Here is a 20,907-nt window from a genome sequence, read left to right on the forward strand (position 1 = left end):
TCTGAAGATCATGGTATTATTGGAGTGAATTTCTGGACCTCCCGTAACGTACTTCATTATTTTATACACTTTTTCCATCTATTATTATAAAAAGTGTTTCAATCTACCTTTTTAGCAGAGAGGGCCAAAGAGTACATTGTATTACAAAGGAAGTCTAAAAAATTAGAATGAGTTCATGCTTTCATGAATTACAGAATCAGCATTCAAGAAGAGTGGGTTTAAAATCCTGCCCATGTATCATGATTCACATTTTGTGTGTTTCACTGAATTATTGACCATAACCCCAGAAAAGATGGGAAATTTACTTTGAAAAGGCCACAGCCAATTTCCATCCCTATCCTTGTTCAATTGTCTCAACGAAGGAGACAATGGAATGAGAGTGCGAGGTAAAGTGAAAAGGTGTGGTGAAGGGCACTAGTTACTTTCAACACCTAACATGATCCTATTAATCAATATAAAGAGACACCTATTTTTCAAAGATATTGTCTCTCTGAGATTTCAGAAAACAAGTATTTTTGAAAACTTGGGGTGCAAAAGACTGGCCCCCTATTCCAAATTTCCCCTACCAATCTCTTTTTGCTTCCTGAAAATGGGAGATAAAGTCCCCAAAGCTAGGATAACCATTTTCTAATTAAAGTGCTTATGAATTGTAGAGGTATTCGTGTATTTGTTTTCTAAAGGTAAGTGATGGTCAGCCATTCTGTCTACTTACAATTCATTATATTCTATGAAACAACAAAGTAATTGTTGGAAAGTGTGCCTTAAAGCTGATTGGTAAGATTAGAATAACACTGGACATTACGTTACAGAGAGATAAACTCAGTAACAATACATTCAGATTTACTGAGCCACAGATTTCAAATATGAACAAGTACAGACATTAAATACAGTGAACAAAATGATTTAAAGCCACAAACAAGAAGAAGAAACAATGAACTTAAGTAAGTGGATGATTGGTGAAAATTGATCGATATGATGCAGGCAACAAAATTAAATGAAATACAGTAAAATGGAGAATATAATTAGAATTAGCTTTAACTGTGCTGTAGAAGTTATTGGACTAAACAGGTTGTGTCATTAACAATTACGATATCATCACAAGTGTGAGAATTAAGAACATGGAATTTCAACATACACGATTTAGCAAATAAGGTACTGACGTAAAAGCTCTAAAAAAAAAAAAAATAAAAAAAAAAAATTCACACACAGAACCTTTTTAAAAGTAGCATTTTAATACATCAAGATCAACAAAAAATCAACAATATTATGAAAAGGGTAGACTGCTACTCACCATAAAGATGACATGTTAAATTGCAACCAGGCATGATGAAAAGACTGTTAGATACAAGCCTGGTCAGAGTGGCCGGAGTAGTGGTCATGTATGTGTGAGGTGTGCTAGCTTATATGAATGTGTGTGCGTTTCTCTTTTCTGGACGCTTTGGTTGAATGCTTACATGTAATAAGACTTTTCATCATGCCTGTCCGCAACTCAGTGTATCATCTTTACACTGAATAGCAGTCTATCCTTGTCATAATAAATTTTGTTGATATGCCAACCTGGACTTTCCACTGTTCAACAAAAAATTAGCAAAGCATAAAATTTTAGATCTCTTTGTTTGAAAACAGGCTGAAAGATTTTTTTGGAAATTTCACATTTAGGATCTTATCCAGGAAATGAATGCTGCTGGCTTCACCTTCCAAATACTGTTTACAGGCATACGGGCAAAGATGAAAGATATTTATTTATTTTCACTTCTTATGATCCATAGTATCATTTTGTGGGTTCTCAAATGCCAATGACAATTCAGAAAGCCTTTCAGTTAGTGGAAACCACTCACATAATTTGTGTAGTCACTGTTCGAGTGTTAATGAATTCTTATATCATCATCACAGTACCCATACTACCTCACGTGTCTTATTAACTAGCACATATAAAAGGAACTGCACCACTCACTAAACTTTCATATAAAAGCACATTTCTCTTATTTTGATTATAAGATGGTAGACCAGAACATGAAATGGGCACTACACATATGCTGCACTACACATTCAGCCAAACTCACCATATGGATGAATAGAAAATCACACTGCGTGCTATCTGGGCTGAGTAAGATTTGGAGGGAAATAAACAGTAGCACTAATGACTGTTGTATTTGTATGGCATGACAAAAAGAGGAAGAAGAGAACAGAAGATTACGAAATGTTGCGCTATAGAAGAATGCTGAGGTTTTGGTGGGTAAATTGAATGACTAATGAAAAGACATTGCACTGTATCAAGGAGAAAATGGAATTCTACATCCACACCTACATCATTACCCTGCAATTCACAATTAAGTGCCTGGAAGAGTGTTCATCAAACCACCTTCAACCTATTTCTCTACCATTCACATTTCTAACAGCATGCAGGAAAAACCAATACTTAAATATCTGTTTGGGCTCTGACTTCTTTTATTTATTATGATGGTCAATTCTCCCTATGTAGGCGGGTGCCGAAAAATTATTTTCACATTCTGAGGAGAAAGTGATTTAAATTTCATAAGCAGCTCCTGCAGCATCGAAAAACACCTTTGTTTTACTGATTGCCATCACAATACATGTATCATATCCATGAAACTAGCTTAGCTGCCCTTCTTTCAACTTTCTCAGTGTCCTCCAGCAATCCTATCTGGATACAACAGTATATGTGCTATCTGGTATACAACAGTATACAGCAGTGGGTGAACAAGTGTAGTGCAAGTAGTCTCCTTAGTAGCTGCCTGTTGCATTTTCTAAGTATTCTGCCAATAAATTGCAGTGTTTGGTTTGATTTGCTTTCCCCCCCCACAACATTATCTCTGTGACTGTTCCAGTTTAAGTTACTCATAATTGTAATCCCTAAGTATATAGTTGAAACGAATAGATAAAAAAATCTACTCACCAAGCTGTGGCACGAGAACACGCATATAAAAGAAATTAAAGTTTGCAAGTTTTCAGATCCAGTGGCACTTTCTTATGGAAGAAGGGCTGAAGGGGAAGGAACACCAATGAGGTTCAGGAAAAGGGGTGGTGTTCAGAAAAGTCACCCAGAACCCTGGATCAGGGGAGACGTACCAGGAGGGATGAGAAGGAAGCACTGATTGTTGGGGACAGCATTGCGTGAGATTTGAAAACCTTACAGCTTAAAATGTGGAAGATAGGGTAATATCCACAAAGGCACTTACTGCCAAAACATCACGCACGAGTAAAAACTAAGTGGACTGTAAGTGATAGAGGTGGGTGGGGGGAGTGGCAAAAAATAGAAAGGTCAGAAAATGAAATATAAAAGGAAATGAAGGAAGGAACAGTTACTGTGAAGACATGCAGAGACCAAAGCAGTTAATGTAAATTAAGGCCAGGTGGGTGGTATAAACCAAGCACATGTTGTTGTGCCAGTTCCCACCTGCAGAGTTCTGAGCAACTGGTGTTTGGGGACAAAGATGTCATCACTTTATCCTTACCAACAACTACTTAACCTTTGAGGGGCAGACATACAAATACATTAGGAGCACAGCCATGAGAACCAGAATGAATGGCTCATTCCTATGCAAACTTCCCGTGGCTCGCTTGGAGGGGGCTTTTACGAATCCATTCGCCTTCAGCCTCTGGTTTGGTTTAAATATGTTGATGACATCTTTGTCGTATGGACTCATGATGTGGCTGACCTGTTAAAATTCTTGGAGTCTCTGGATACATTCTCCAAATTAAATTTAACGTGGTCCTATTCTGAATCACATGCCACTTTCATCGACGTTGATCTCATGCTCACTGAAGGTCAGCTACACTCTCCTGTTCACATTAAACCCACTAACAAACAACAGTACTTAAATTTTAACAGCTGTCATCCTTTCCCTATCGAACGTATCCTCCTATACAGCCTTGGCATTTCAAGCAAATGTTTTGCTCAGATGCAGACTTTACAGCAATATACCATCACTCTAACCTCAGCATTCACTGGACGTAATTGCCCCACCAGCCTAGATCAAAAGCAGATTTCCGAGGTCATCATATCCAATACTGATACTTCTGATCCCCCCAAAAAACAATTTACGAGTACACCATTTGTTACTCAGTATTATACTGGCCTTGAATGTATTAATCAGCTACTTCGACAAGGCCATGACTTCCTAAAATCATGCCCTAAAGTGAGGTCTATTCTGTCCAACATTTTGCCCACCACACCCCTGTGACAGCCCTGCTCTAAGACTTGCCCTATGCACCCTCCTACCACCAATTACACCACATATAACCAGCCCTGTAACTGGCAAAACATGTACTATCAAAGGAAGAGACACCTGCGAAACGACACGTTGTATAGCAACTGATATGTACACACTGTTTGGCCTTTTATATCAGCATGACCATCACCAAGTCATCAGTTCAGATGAATGGGCAAAGGCAGAGGGTGTATACTAGCAACACACAATGTCCTGATGTGTAGCAGTCTCTAAAACATGGCAGTCATAACATTGGTGCCTGTTTTATCACACATGCCATCTGGATTCTTCCCCCAGACACCAGTTCCTCAGAACTCCGCAGTTGGATCCAGTGCTACAACATGTCCTAGTTTTCGCCACCCACCTGGCCTATTTTCTGACCTGTCTTTTTCGTCGCCTCCCTACCCACCTCTATTACATACAATGCACTTAGCTTTTTGCTCTTTTTTAACTCGTGCATGATGTTTTGGCAGTAACTTTCTTCTTGCATATTACCGTATCTTCCACATTCAAGCTCTCAGGTTTTCAAATCTCATCCAGTGCAGTCCCCAACAATCAGTGTTTCCTTCTCATTCCTTCTTATAAGTCTCCTCCGACCCTGGTTTCTGGGTGACTTTTCCGAACACTACCCCCTTTCCTAAATCTCATTAGCCCTTTTACTTCACTCCGTGTCCTCACCCTTCAACCCTCCTTCGAGAAGAAGGCACCACTGGCTTCGAAAACTTGCAAACTTTAGTACCTGCCACCGCCTACATTATATGTTCAAAACTTGATTATTTTAATTGATTTAAGTATATAGTTGAATTGACAGCCTTTCGATTTTTGTGATTTATTGTGTAGACTAACTGATATTTGGCAGATTCCTTTTAATGCTCATATGGATGACTTCACACTTTTCATTGTTTAGAATCAATTGCCACTTTTCACACCATACAGGCGTCTTGTCTACAACATTTTGCAATTGGTTTCGATCACCTGATAACTGTACGAGAAGGTAATTGACAGCATTACCTGCATACAATGTAAAAGGACTGCCCGGATTGTATTCTAAATCATTTATGTAGATCAAGATGTGAGAGATGTGTCGATATCTGTGTTCCCAATAAACCTACATATTTGCCCTGTTGTATTCGTCAAACTCCCAACCTGATGAAATCATCTCAAAATCTCGATTTGATGCCAACGTCTATTAAATCAGTACTCCAACAACTTGAAGTTATGGTCGGACTTCATTACACACTGAGTATACATCTGACACCAGATTAGCATGTGTCCTTATGTTTGACATCAGTTCAGTTATAACATTAACCAATTAAACCTAATGTTATTACAAAAAGATTCAATATATGTTGACATTACTGCTATACATTATATCAGAGTCGCTGATATTCCTTGGAGCCGGGCATGGCACAGCAGTCTCTTTGCTGCACTTGTGATGACATCAATCACAGCGCTACAGTTCTCATCTCCACACGAAGTCCATTAGGAATACCTCAAGCAAATAAATAGAACAACCACAACGGAAGGTGCTCTGTAACAAGCCTTTATACATAATAAAGTGAGTTCTAGCTACTGAAATGACTTTTCTATTCAACTTTACTGGTAAAGTACAAGTATGTACACTTGTTCATTTATGTATCAAGCTAGTAGGGGATTTTCCTGTTAATAAATTTTGTTTCCTTTTTTAAAATTCTTACCCATAAAATAGCAAGAAGTCTCATACCTTCTCAAGGAACAGGAGATGCCTATAATACTTATTTCAGGAATTTCAGGTACTGCTTCTGTTTTACTCCATAACTTTCCATCAGTTACTACGAACGTGCCCTTTCTGTCAGGAAACCAAGAATTCAGACGCACAAAAGAGACAATAGTCTGTAGGCACACAATTTGATTATGAGTTGCTTGTGAGGTATGGTATGAAAAGCCTTCTGGAAATCTAAAATTGTGGAATCAATCTAACATCACCGGTCAATAGCACTCAGTACTTTGTGAGACTACCAAACCAGTTCTGTTGCACAAGAGTGATATTTTCTGAGTTCGTAATGGCTATTTGTCAATAAAATGACAAAAATGGCACACATTGAGTAACAGAAGGATTTAGCTGATAAGACACACCTTTATGTATCATCAAGGAATAGTTAATTTGGAATCTTACTACTTTTCAGAATGAAGACCATTACAAAAACACTATCTCCATGTGCTGTTTGAGGCTTTCACGAAATAGTATATACTGGGCACTATGTTGGGTAGTGTTGTGTAAACAGCACATTCTTTCCATGAGGCACCTGCTCATCATCTTCAGGTGCTACAGATGTATTGCTGCTGTGCTTGCCAATGTATGTGCTGGCTCGCTAGAAACTGCGGGCACCAGGAGGTGGGGCTACATTGTCGTCGTGGATGAAGTGTAAGAACATTAACATCCAGAGCACCCTGCTAGAGAAATGGATGTGTTCTTCGCATGTGCGGAACAGAAAAAGTAGACCCCATATATGCTGGCAAGCAAACTGTTAGTGCCCTGCTTAACAGTAGTTGATTCTTCAACTGTATTAACTCATTGCAATTGTTTGCCTGTGATCCATGACACAATAGTGCCACCAGTGCAGATTCCCATGCTTTTTTATTTGAAATCACATGTCTGTTAATGAAGTCATTAGCTACATGTATTTTGACTGCCTCATTAATCACGGAGTCCCAGTGCGTGGAGGCAGACGAAAGAATATTCATCTCTCCATAAGTCATGATGTATCTCGTATCATGACAGTGTTCAGCAATAACACATTTTTCTAGCCGATCCAATCTAGCGCAAAGGTTATGTTCATAACATATGTCTTTAACAATGCGACACACCTGGCCCATGTAAGATTTCCCATACTGTAACTGGTCTCCTTAGATTTAAGTTATTTTTAAGAGAACCCACCACTATTTGTACTCACAGCCGGAGGGTAGAAGGCACATTTATTTAAATGTTTTTTGAATAATACCTGTATGTCATCTTAAAGAACACGCCACCAACATTAGGTAGAAAAACCCTCTTCTTGGAATTCTCTGTTTCTTCTGGCAATTCTTGGTGTTTAGTGCATGCTTGTCAAAATGCACTGCCAATCTGATTATTCGAATATCCATTATGGACAAACACAGAATGATATGATTAATCTCTGCAGATAAGCATTCTAAACCTGAGATAGTTCTAGTCCTACGAACAAGAGTTTGTAATAATACATTTCTGCTTTGGGATGATTGATGACAGTATATAGTTCATAGCTATAGATCGGTCTGTGTAGGTTTGTGAAGCAGATTATGGCCCATGGAACTATATCCCTTTTCAAGGAACCATGAAATCCAGAAATGCGACATTTCCATGTTTCTTCCCTTTTGGGGGAAGAAAATGCTTGGGTATCATCTACATATCTCCCAAAAATATTTAGGTTTCAAACAGCCGACTGAAGCACATTGTTCTTTAAGTCTTCCATAAAAAGGTTAGCTACTATAGGAGACAGGGGGCTACCCATGGCAACACTATCAGTATGTTTAAAATATTGATCATTAAATTAGAAGTAAATTGAGGAAAGCATGTGTCTGAAAATATGTAGGATGTCCACTTCCAGCTTAGCTCCTATGAGTTATAATGAATCCATCAGAAGCACTCCAACTATCTGAAATGAAGGTTAAGAGTAAAAGCCCTAATTGCACCACAATTTATGCTCTGTCAAAAATACATAAAGAAGTTTCACTTCACCCCACTGTGAGTAATATAGGAGCCCCAAATACCATTAGCAAAATATATGGCTTCTCTTTTGAGTTCTTTGGTAAGTAAATGTGAGTACTATATTAAAAAAAAAAAAAAAAAAAAAAAAAAATTATGTAGTGACTAAACAACTTGTGCCTCAGACCAACTGGCACAGTAGATAGTGTTTATATGGTCTCTCTGTTCACACAAGTGTCTCGGCCAGTTTTACTAAATATAACTCATAGGAGCTAAGCTGGGAAAGGGCCTCAACTTTTTACTTAACAAGCAATATTTTGAGCACACTGATTGTGTTGCTACGGGTAGCCCTCTCCTATAGCAGTGGTTCCCAACAGGTGGTCCGCGGACCCCCAGGGGTCCGCGAACTATGCCAGAGGGGTCCGCGAGATGCTATTAGAATAAAAAATATATTAAATATATTTCGTATGATAATAGATTTTTTTGTTTTGGGTTTCCTGCATGAGCAGAGCTTTAGCGAACTCAAACTTCTGCGTCTAGCGTCTTCCTAGAGCCAACTGACACTAGCACACACTGGCGCAAAACTAGAATTAGATAGAGGCAAATAGTTCTGCTGTATGCCATTAGACTGCACAATTTGAAGACAAAGATTTTGAGCAATAATCAAAAATTTAATGATAACAATGATGGCTAAATTGAAAAAGTTTTAAGCTCAATATTTTTTCAATAATGACTATGTCAATGGTTTTTCTAAGTACCAAAAATAGATAACGTTAAATAGACTCTTAATTTGACTTTTTTAGGTACTTGATACTGTGATATGACAAGGTACCAATCATGCTCGATGAGGGGGTCCTCGAGAAAATTTTGTTGGGAACCCCTGTCCTATAGTATCTAACCATTCTATGGGAGACTTCAAGGGCAAAGTGCTTCATTTGTTGGTTTTGAAACCTAAATGTTTTTGAAGACATGTATACGATACTTACTCTCTGTGGTATGGCCACATGGAACAGCAGTGTTTCCTTCATTTTTACTAATTCTTAACTCCCCCACCCGAGCTTCTGCTTCACCATGGAAGTGGAGAGAAACACACACGACCTGTTTTATGGTGTTATGATTCATAGAAAAGAAGATGGTTCCTTGCGCCACAGTGTGTTTCATAAACATATGCACATCAATCTGTACATATGAGATGTTATCACCCGACCCAACACAGTATCGTACTATGGATTTTTGTACGTACGGCTACAGCTGTTTCAGATTCAGAGGTTATCAGCAGAGCTCAGCCATTTCTGCTCTGTGTTTGTCCAGAATGGGTACTCCAATAAGCAGATTTGCAATGCATTTCGACCAGAATGCAATCGCAAGAGCAGCAAGAAGGTTGGCTTTTCTGTTTAATGTTGGTGCCCTGTCCTTTAAGACAGGCGGGTTATTCAAGAAACATCGAATAAAATGTGTCTTCTACCATCTGGTGTCAGTGCATACAATGCTGGGTTCAGTTAAAGACTAGATCAAAGGAGACCAGAACTACATAAAATCCTGTGCCACAGTGGAAAATCTTACGATGACCAGATGTGTTGCACCATTACTGAAAGATGCGACAAACGTAAGTTTCATGCCAGACTGGGTCAACCACAAAAATCTGCTGTTGCTGAACACTGTCTTAGCACAGGACATAAACTATGGAGAGATTAAGATCCTCTCATCCACCTTTACATACTTGGACCCCGATCATTAAAGAAGTGGTCAAAATACGTGTAACTAATAACTTAATTAACAAAGACACAGAATTCAAACTACCCAGAGTAACAGAACCCAGAGTGGTGGCACTAAAGCATTGTCAGCTGCAGACAAAAGATTACAATAAGTCAACACAGATGGGGAATTGTAGCCAGGATGATTAAGTTGGATGGCAACACTTCCTTCGTGTGTGTATATGGCGTCTGTGGCTTGTGGCCACACTTTTCCAATGCCACAGCATGAAGAACATGGCTGGTTTCTCCAGCATGGGGGGTGGGGGGCTGTCAATGTCCTCTATGATTTGTTTACAATGACAAGATAGCCCCACCCCCAGACACCTGCGCCACTATAGTGAGCCAGCGCATAAATTGGCGAGCACAGCAGCAATGCGTCAGTAGCACCTGATGGTGAGCAGCTGCCTGGTGGAAATACTATGCAGTTTACAGAAGACTTGCAACAGCTGTGAATCATTCAAACATATGTACAGTTCCCTTGTAAACAGAAGTGTCTCCAGGAATAAAAAAGCAAGAGTCATTTATTCTAAAATATGCTCTGCAATTTGCCAAGTATCTCACCACAAGAACTTCTTGTTCAAGAACCTTCTGAAAAATTTTATGTGAATGAATTCTCTTCTGAAGGTGAAAAATCATTAAGTTCTATCTCCCACATCTCTCTGTGGATGACAATTACAGCCTCTAAAGTAACTGTTGTGATTCATTTTCATCATATACTTTGTTTCTTTGTGCTGATTTTTCTTATAATAAACAAATGAATGTCTGCAGCTAATAGCAAAAGTGAGCAGCAAAGTGATTAGGCTATAATACCCCTGCAAGGCAAACTGAGTACTGCAGTCAGTGGAAAACGTCCAAAGGAATTCCATATTGAATTTTACAGCTGTTGCTGGCACAACCATATTGGCGTGCAGGTAATGGTGAACTGTCATTGTCTCTTTCCATGTGTAACTATTAATTACTTTGTTATTCTGATTTAAGTGTAGAGATGCAACCACACCACTCTTGATTCACAATCTGACGTAGAGCGACTTTTAATTGACACTTCATAGACAAGCCTTTAAGCATCCCCTTGACAAAATAGTAACAAGTTTACTCCTATTTCTGTTGTCTACATTACCAATATAAAATAAATATATCAAAATATAAGAAACATCCTGATAGGAGTAGACAATGGAGGTACCAGCAGGAAGCGTATGGGGAATGTTACTGCCATATCACTAGGGCTGCAGTCCAACTACACCAAATGCCATTTCTTGTGTGCCTGGTGCTTGGGACAAACACCATTTGCAGAAAAGCTGACAGAAGACACAAGTCATGAACTCCCGTAATTAAGGTATGTTTGGAATGGTTTTGTCACAACCTATAAATCAGAAAATTTCAGACAACCTGTCGATAATCTGATGCACTTAGATAAATAACAACAACACTAATGAATAATTAAAATGCATTAAATGCAATCCTACCTGGATTTCTTCATGCAAATGTATTGCTGATATGTGCAATGAAACATGGTAAATGGTTTCACCATGATATTTCATGAAGAAATACAGAGAGGGAAACGGAGGGCTATCAAATTAATCTGTTGTTGGTGACTCAGTAATGGGCCCTCTTGCAACAGTTATTGTAGGCCGGCTGATAAGAAACATTCGTCAGGTGTTTCACATTATTTTCTCGTCTTGCATTGTATGGTAACCACTATGCAACACTTGTTATTATCCCAAAAATGAAGACGAATAAATAAATTTGAGCTTCATTGTGGGGTTCTACAGGAAAAATAGTAAAATGTGTTCAATTCACTATAGCTTTCAATTCCTCAAATACTTGTAGAATAGTGACAGCATGGGGTAAATAACAATAAGAAATGGAAAGAAACTGGTACAGGCTAGAGTTGGGGGTTCCAGAGCGCTTGTAATTAAGTGAAATAGAAGTACGCTGAGCATATGATCATATAACGGGAGAACAACTAAATAAATTCTTTGCTAAATATCTTTGGATAAAAATTGATCAAACTGATGATTGGTAGATGACAACGGTATGGGCAGAGCAAACGAGGATCATTAAAATTTAGCAACAGTGGCTGCCAATGTGCTCTCTTTTCACCAAGTAAGATGGTACAGAAGCATACTGAAAAAATGCACTTACCAAAATTTTATCTTAATATTCAGGCACTGCTATTATAAATACATGAAGCACAACTCATCCGAAAACTGTTATTAAGTTCGTGCATAATTTCGTAGGCTTTTATTTTGCATACTGGTATTCTGGTTGCTACAGGTTTATTTATCGACTACCATTTTTTATTTGTAATTCACAGTTGAATTTATATACAGTCATTTTGTCATTTGGAAACAGTTAGTGGAGTTGTGGATGCAAGAAAATGGAATGCCAAGTGGAGACATCAGAACATTTGCAACACTGGTAGATGTAAACTATCCCGAGAAAGTCTATTAACAAATTTTCAAGTACCAGCTTTAAATGATTCCTTTAGGGATATACTACAACCCTCTATGTGTCACTCACATAGAGATCATGAGGATAAGATTAGAATAATTACTGCATGTGCAGAGACGAGACATTCAAACACTCATTCTTCCTGTGCTTCATATGTTAATGGAACATGAAGAAACCCTAATAGCTGTTACAATGGGACATACCCTCTGATATGCACCTCATGATGGTTTGCAGAGTATAGATGCAGATGCATTCTTCTGTTTGATTTCAATAGAAGGGTGACAGCAGTGGAGGAATCCAGAAAAATTCGAGTCATGTATGCGAATAATGCCATTGGACAGATCAGGACAAGAAAATGGTTTTCTCATTTTAAGGAGGATTATTTTGACATCAGTGACTCCTTACGTACAGTAAGACCTTCTGGCTTTTATAAAGATCATTTAAATGCATTAATCCACAATGATCAGGTCAGTACTAGAGAACTGACAAAGGTGATTAACTGTGGTATTTCCACCATCATACGACATTTGCATGCAATGTGGAACATTCAAAAATCGGGTGTATGGGTAGTGCGTGCTAATCTCAACAATCGATGGCTGGCTAAAAGTATGTCTCTGCTTGCTCGGCATCAATTGGCTCGCGAAGTACACTGACCATTCTTATCCTGTATCATTCCTGGTGACGAGAAATGGTGTCGTTATGCTACCATAAGGAAAAGAAATGAATGGTTGAGTCCCAAACAAAGCAGCTACTCCCCTTACGAAGACCTGTGTGCATCTACAAGAGAGAATGTTATGCATCTGGTGGAACATCAACAGTGTGTACTATGAATTGCTTCCCCAAGGTGTATGCATCACTGCTGAAATATACTGTCAACACTGAGATGTCCTGCACACACAACCCAAAAACAATGACCAGGAAGATTGCATGAAGTGATGCTACTCCACGATAATGCCCACATGCATTCTGCACTCATCTTTTTGAGCTGATCTTGTGCCCTCAGATTTTCGCCTTTTCCACTCTATGAAACCATCAAGGAACTTCCTTTCTGGATAAAAATGTGCTCCGAACATGGCTTGATGAGTTCCTCACCTTAAAAGCATGTGATTTCCAAAGTCGCGGAACCAATAAGTTAACCCATCATCGGCAGACTGTTGTAAATTATGAAGGAGAATATATTCTTGATGACTTAAGTCTCCGTTGTATTTATTAAACTTATGGAAAAAACACTACGAACTTAGGCATAAATCCAAAATTCCTGATTTAAGTATTCATGCATCTACTGTAGCCTACGTCATTAGCCTGTGTCCAACTGTATTGTACTGCACAAGTAGCAAGTCTGGTGGTGGTGGTGGTGGTGGTGGTGGTGGTGGTGGTGTGCAAGTGTGCCAAAGCGAAATCCCTTTTATCACTCCCCCCCCCCCCTCCGTCCCAAGCTCTCAGGCAATGGAAAAATTATAGTGTAGTCATGTGTTTTTCCTTCAAGGAAATGATTTGAAAGTTGATATTATGCAAGTTTTTAACAGGGTCGGACCTGGAAATTTTCTATGGCTACTTACAAGTCGCCATTTGTCTTTCAAAATATTATAAACACTCCATACCCACTGGTCTAGCTCCCCCCCTCCCCCCACCTCTTCCCCCATAACCTATCATACGGGTACCCTTGGTAGGTTCACCGAGACTTGTCAACATGCCAGGATGCTGAGACAAGTATTCAAAAAGTAAGGCCTGTTAACATTTAAATGTTGGCAGCTCAGGAAAAAAAAAAAACATGATTTGCAGTGTCCCTAATTAATTGTTTATGAAGCCACAGAATTCCTCATCATGGTTCAGTAGTTGTTTGACTATGTATGAAAGCACACAAAAATGATTTTGAAAATTGTTGCACACACTATTCGTGAAGCGCGTGCTGTAATTCGATTTTTGTGTGCAAAAAGTTCTACAGTTTCTCAAATTCATCAGTAATTGAGTCTAGTATACTTGTCTACAGTATAATAGAGTGAAGGAAAGTTTAAGCAATAGAATCAAGATAACTGCATAGGCTTCTGTGGGCAGAGTTAGTCGACAAAAGTTTTCTGGGTATGCTACTGCGTCATAACGTATAAAACTACTGCTGCTGGAGAAAACCACCGTTTCAGTCACAGTTGCAGCGGCCTTCTTTTGGGTATACTGGTGCATTCTAGCGATGCAGTGTCCCTTACCTTTGTTGTTACTGTTCACTGCGCATGGCATTATGTCATAATTTTAAAAAGATAGTTTGTTTCATTCAATTAAGGAAGAAGGAGAGGGAACTTTATTTTAATAGGTTATTGCTGTGGGTGGAGAGTGTAACCTCTGTTATCTATTGGCTCTTGTGTTGTGTGTCATTATTGGTGGTCACCGTCGAATGAGAATTTGGCTCCTATTTACCAAATGCTGGACGTTGCCCGCGCAGCAGCAGTTACTTGCCAGTAGTGCTTGTGCTTCGTGTTGACAGTGCGGTCTGTTGGGCTCTGATTGCTGGCAGCCAAGATGGGGCAAGCCTGAGTCCATCCTCTCCATTCATGTTCTTAGGGTGTTTAAGTATTTCAATGGCCTCTCTGATTTTGCATTGCATCATAACCGGCTGCTTGGCCAACACACAGGCTTCGCTGAATTTTATGTTTTCCAAAATCTTGCTGATGTTCTACAATTGCAGATTTGTTGTGTTACCCAATACGAATACAGTGCTCATGTTCCCGAATGTGTGTTGCTATTGGCCTCTCTGATTTTGCATTTCATCATAACCGGCTGCTTGGCCAACACAAAGGCTTCACTGAATTTTATTTCTTTTCCACAATCTTGCTGATGCTCTGTCACAGCAGATTTGTTGTGTTGCCCTGGACAAATACAGCACTAGTGTTCCTGAATGCGCATTGCTATTGGCCTGCCAGTCTCGCTGATATATGTCTCTCCACATTCGCATTCCACCTTGTACACATCTGCAGTGTGTAATGTATCCGCCTTGTCCTTAGTGGAGCCTAGCATGTCCTGGATCCTGCAACCACTATAGAAGACAGGCCGTACTCCAACCTGGCGAAGGTGTTTGCCTATTTGATCAGTAACATTTTTCACATAAGGTAAATGCACTGTTGGCTGCAGTTTGTCTATTTCTTGCTTATCTTGCTTACATGTATTTGTCGACAAGGCTGTGTGGATTCACTTACGGCTGTAGCCATTGGCTAGAAACGTTGTGCGTAGCCTTTTAAGCTCAGGTGTTATACTTAGAGCGTCACTCAGACAATGCGCAAAGATTGCCAAAGCACGGCTGATTGAGTTGTTCTGCGCTGGGTGGTGGTAGGATTGGGCATGCAGATATCTGTCTGTATGTGTAGGCTTGCAATATACTCTGTGCCCAGTACACTGAAGTCAGGCACAACTCAACCAGGTCGTGTCTGGCGAGACATGCTCCTGAAGGATGACATGTTCACAAATAGTGACTTCACATCAAAGCTGAGTCCGCAGCTCGTGGTCTAGTGGCTAGCGTTGCTGCCTCTGGATCAAGGGACCCCAGGTCCAATTCCAGCCGGGTTGGGGATTTTCTCTTCCTGGGGACTGGGTGTTTGTATTGTACTAATCATTTCATCATCATCATGTGTGACAGTGGCTAGATTGGACTGTGAAACAACTTGGACTGTGAAACAACTTGGGCTGTGAAACAACTTGGGCTGTGTCAAAATTGGGACTCTGTATGGGTGCTGATGACTGTGAAACTGAGTGCATCACAAACCAAGCATCATCATCATCAAAGCTGACCATGATAACCATAGGTAAAATTGTTTCTCCTTTTAGGTGTTTTGGTAAACAGGAGCCAACTTCTCATTCGACAGTGACCATCAATCATGGCACATAACACAAGAGTCAATAGACAACAGAAGTTATGCTCTCCCTTCACCGCAATAATCTATTAAAATAAAGTTCCCTCTCCTTCTTCCTTAAATGACCAATGAAACGAACTATATTTCTAAAACTATGACGTAATGGCACGCGCAGTGAACAGTAACAACAAAATATAAGGGACCCTGCATAGCTAGAAGCACCAGTAGACCCAGAAGAAGGCCGCTGCAACATGACCAAAATAATGGTTTTTCTCCAGCAGCAGTAGTTTTATACATTATGACATGCTACCATACCCAGAAAACTTTTATGTCAATAAAATCAAGACTTTAAACATTGCAATTGATGTGTGTTTAATGACGAAAGAATGACAGGTCCAGTATCCTCACCAATATGACAGGTGTAGTATCGTCACCAATGAAATCATACAGCAACCAAGTGAAAAATTCATCTGATCAATTACGGATTATTGGTGCTCTAGCTGATGAATTTCTTGATGGTGGATGCACCATTTTTTACATGACTGTCATGGAAAAGATAAAAAAAAAATCATGTGCAAAGAATACCAGTCCTCCATGGCAATGCCTATATAAAGGATAAAATTTGGCATTTCCGTTGGGATCTTTCTGAACAGTCGCTCTACAGTCCTGACCTCACACCCAGTGCCTATTACTACTTCTTGCACTTGAAACAACAGCTTGGTGGAAAAAGGTTTGAAGATGGCAGCTGCTGTTTACTAGTTGAGTTGTCACATGGAAGACTATGCACAAGAGTTGGAAGAAACTAGCACGGCATTATGGAAAGTGCTTAGAAGTGAATGATGATTACTTGGAAGAGTGAAACTGGTATATAGGAAACTAAAATCGTCGATGGAAGTTATTTCTTAATATATACTTTTTATGACCAAACAGCTCTTACTTTTGGAACATGACACACACAAACAGTGAATGCCTGTGCAGAACTTCTACTACTAAGAAGTTGCAAGTGACATGGTTAAACACTTTCAGCACAATCTTGATTGTGTATTTCTATTACACAATGTATAGCCAGAAATGATCAATAGTAATCAGCCTTACTTTACAGAGCACCAGATAATGTGTCTTCCAATTGACGAAATACGGTAGTGTCTCATTAGCTAGTTCATCAGTATCCCTTCACATTCAATGCTAATGAAACATAAGCTATATATAAACATGGATAGGTAACAGCTCTTGGAAAGTAGTCCAATTTTATTTGCAGCCTTCACTATGGTTGTTCCTTAATTACTCAATCATTTTATGATTAGGCTTCCTTGCTTGGCTAATAGTGATCTTCCACATATTTCACAAAATAACCTGCCTACGTTCTGTAAGCGCCATATTTTATTTATTTTTTTTCCTCCTCCATTGGAGCCCCTTATAGACACACTGCTATCTCCTGGACACTGCAATGGAATAACAAAAATTTCATATGAACGTTATCGCACACATAGGAGACACGTGTCAGAATGATGCTACTGCACATCACTCTGCTGTCTACCTTATTAGAAGTTTAACATTCCAGACAGTTGGAAAAAGATATCATTGTCATATAAAACACAGTTCTCTCAACTGAAATGAAATGTCGTGTGGCTAGGGCCTCCCGCCGAGTAGACGGTTCGCCTGGTGCAAGTCTTTTGAGTTGAGGCCTCTTCGGCGACTTGAGTATCGATGAGGATGAGATGATGATGACTAGGACAACACAAGACCCAGTCCCTGAGCAGAGAAAATCTCTGACCCAGCCAGGAACAAAACCTGCACCCCTTGGCATGACATTCCATCATGCTTACCATCAGCTACTGGGGCGGACAGTTCTACCAACTGACAGGTAGTTAAAAAAAAAAAACATGAACAAAGGATTAAGGGCACTAGAACTGAGGTTTGCAGTCTTTTTGGTGAACCTACTCGGACAGTGATTTAGCCTTGGCATTATGGAAAAAGTAAATTTGGTTGGCTGGAATGAGGGGATTTGATCTCACTTCTCTAAAATGTTTGTCTAGTGTCTTATTCGGCATGATACCCTGCTCAGTAAACACTAAAATGTTATTCAAGACACTTTCAGTGTTACACATGGCACATCTCAGTTGGCACAATGGCAATGTAACAACAACCTGTTAATACACTGAGAGGTTAGTTTTGAATCGCTGCCTTGGTCTGGTATATTCAAGTAAATGGAAACCAAGGGTGCCTATTTGTATGGCCTCTTGACCTTTTCTTGTTGGTCTTGATGTTCACTAATTTTTTTACTTCAAACCTGTGTGACAATAAAGCAGAACAGTCAGCCAAAAAGCAAAGGCATCAGCTTCACTGTGGGCACTTTACATGAAGGCAAATTTCCATATACATCTGAAGACCCAACACAAAACAAAACAAAATTGCTGCTATAGGAATGTAGGGAGCATGTCACACCAAAAACTATATTTGTCAATGTGCTCGAGAAGCTGTTGCACTGTAGTACATTTGTAATACAAAAATGGATATTAAGCACTTGATAGTACCATTTTATTTATTAAAAATGGAAACAGGATACCTGATGCTGAATGTATCATCTGGGCTAAGACTACTGCCAACAAAACATATCAAACAATACCATTAAAAATAAATGGGTTTATTTGGTACTCAAAAAAGTCGTAAAGGAAATGATTTTCAATCTCTCTATATATGGAACATTAAAACTGACTAAATCGTGGAAAACTGTCAGCCCTAGGCTGACGGCACCCTGCACGTCGTGCTCGAACCATTCGTTCCACACCGGATCGAAAGTCTTGCATTTCGTTGTCGAGCGACTCAAATGGCTTTCATCCACATCTATCGACACATAAGGATTTATTGTTGGCTGATCATCTGGTTTCCCAAACGTCATATTATGCCGCTTTTGAAAATCGGTAGGTCTAAACCCGCAAGCCTCGCATATTTGTACCCTTACGGTTCCAGTGAACATAGGTGAAATGGTTACCACCTGAATTTCAATTAACTGAACCGGCTTCCAAAATTATTGTATATCCAAATTATGTTAAATGCATGGCTAAAAGACTTTGAAATAGGGTATACCCACTTCTGTGGCTCCATACAGGATATACAGCACTTGCCACTACTAAAATTGTGTATTGTTCACTTCCAATCGGTGAAAATGTAATGTATCTTGGAAGCTGACAGTAAACAAGACTTTTATAAGTTGGAGGGAAACAAAAAGGTTTGGAAATATGGCATTACAGGAAAGTAATGAAAAATTGGTTTCACAGAAGGCAAATATTCTTTAAAGCACATAAATGGTTTTAATTTTAAAAAGAATTAATACCAAGAACAAAACACCAAGAAATTAACTAGGCATAAGAATCTCTTGATTAACACAGAAAATATAAGAAATAAAGCATGTCAATGTCATATTTGATAGAACTGACATTGTTGAGGGTAATCAGCAGTGCGAGGTGGTGTACCGTCGCATTTTGATTTCAAAGAAAATAACAGCAACAACTAATTGAAGAAAGGCAAGAAGAAACAGAAGCATTCTGGATAACTTCCCAACTGTAAATCAAGGGTTTATAAATACGAAATAATAACTTATTATGCCAATACAATATTAACTAGACATGACAGTGACAAATTATTAGAATCACAATGGACGCCAATATGTATAAGAAACAATGGGGGTTACACTGCTGGCTAATTAATTTCATACAAAACAGAGAAATCCTTGGAAACATTTCTGATATGGAACACTGTACCCAGGGTGCAATATCATTAACAACAGTTCTGTCTGAACGCATCTGCAACAATACATCAATGAGTATTGAGTTCAATACTTTTAATTCATGCTATAATAATACAACTATCGTGGCACAGTAGAGAGAGAATTTAGACGTGCGTATTAAAACTGATGTAATAAGCAATAACTATGTAATTTTCATGGCTGCAGCTGTTCAAGCAAAGCTGTGCATCACTCAGAGCTGCAGCAAGATTCGATCAACAGTGGTTCTCATGCAAGCTACAGAACGGTTCATACCCAGAAGTCTGTTGAATCTCGATTCCTCTGAAGCAGTTCTTCAAAAGGAATACTGCAATTTGCCACAAAATCGTCCGGTGGGATTGCAGCATCGTGGAAAACCGTCAGCCCTAGGCTGACGGCGCCCTGCACGTCGTGCTCGAACCATTCGTTCCACACCGGATCGAAAGTCTTGCATTTCGTTGTCGAGCGACTCAAATGGCTTTCATCCACATCTATCGACACATAAGGATCTATTGTTGGCTGATCATCTGGTTTCCCAAACGTCATATTATGCCGCTTTTGAAAATCGGTAGGTCTCAACCCGCAAGCCTCGCATATTTGTACCCTTACGGTTCCAGTGAACATTGGCGTCGTCTGACCCACAACTCACACAATACTCTTCAGCAAACCCAACTCCCCACTCACGTAACAAAATCGTACGTCAACCGCATAGGAAAACTCTTAAAATTTCTTCCAAAAACAAGGCTTTCTTGACAGCCATGAAGGTCGATTTTGATAAAAATTCACTGCACTCTAATTAGCAAGCCCACAATGCCTTTCGATACGTCACGACTAACATGGCGACATTTGGCAGATTGGTGATGTACAGTTTATCCTCGAAGTACGGCCGAAAGTCAACATTTTTCACGTTTATAAACCGAAAAGAAAGGTATTTAAATAACTGCTTTACATAACTAAAACGATTTTTTCTACTTTAAGCTACACGTACGAGTCTAAAATACGGTAGCGTTAATACTGTGCTGCTGTCCAGCCAGCTGTGGCTGCAGTGTGTACGCTATCTTTGAGTACTTTTGTGAACTATAAACTTAAGAATCGATTTTTAATTTTACTCTGACTACGAAATAAAATTAATGTAATGTGAAATACTTTCAAAAGTTTGAGTTCAGAA

General features: G+C 39.3%; 2 protein-coding genes across 2 annotated transcripts in view; one reads left to right on the forward strand and one right to left on the reverse strand.

Moving 5' to 3' along the window:
• The window catches only part of LOC126480663 (calcium-independent protein kinase C), a 226,365-nt gene extending 205,784 nt beyond the window's left edge, over positions 1-20,581 (reverse strand). The window contains exon 1 of the mRNA XM_050103890.1: positions 20,016-20,581. Coding sequence (XP_049959847.1) covers positions 20,016-20,363 — 348 coding nt within the window. The 5' untranslated portion in view covers positions 20,364-20,581. The remainder of the gene's footprint in view (positions 1-20,015) is intronic.
• The window catches only part of LOC126480681 (iron-sulfur cluster assembly 2 homolog, mitochondrial), a 35,621-nt gene continuing 35,272 nt past the window's right edge, over positions 20,559-20,907 (forward strand). Inside the window, exon 1 of the mRNA XM_050103909.1 lies at positions 20,559-20,667. Coding sequence (XP_049959866.1) covers positions 20,576-20,667 — 92 coding nt within the window. The 5' untranslated portion in view covers positions 20,559-20,575. The remainder of the gene's footprint in view (positions 20,668-20,907) is intronic.

Source organism: Schistocerca serialis, chromosome 1 (assembly GCF_023864345.2).
Source record: "Schistocerca serialis cubense isolate TAMUIC-IGC-003099 chromosome 1, iqSchSeri2.2, whole genome shotgun sequence".
In the NCBI taxonomy this organism is placed as follows: domain Eukaryota; kingdom Metazoa; phylum Arthropoda; class Insecta; order Orthoptera; family Acrididae; genus Schistocerca; species Schistocerca serialis.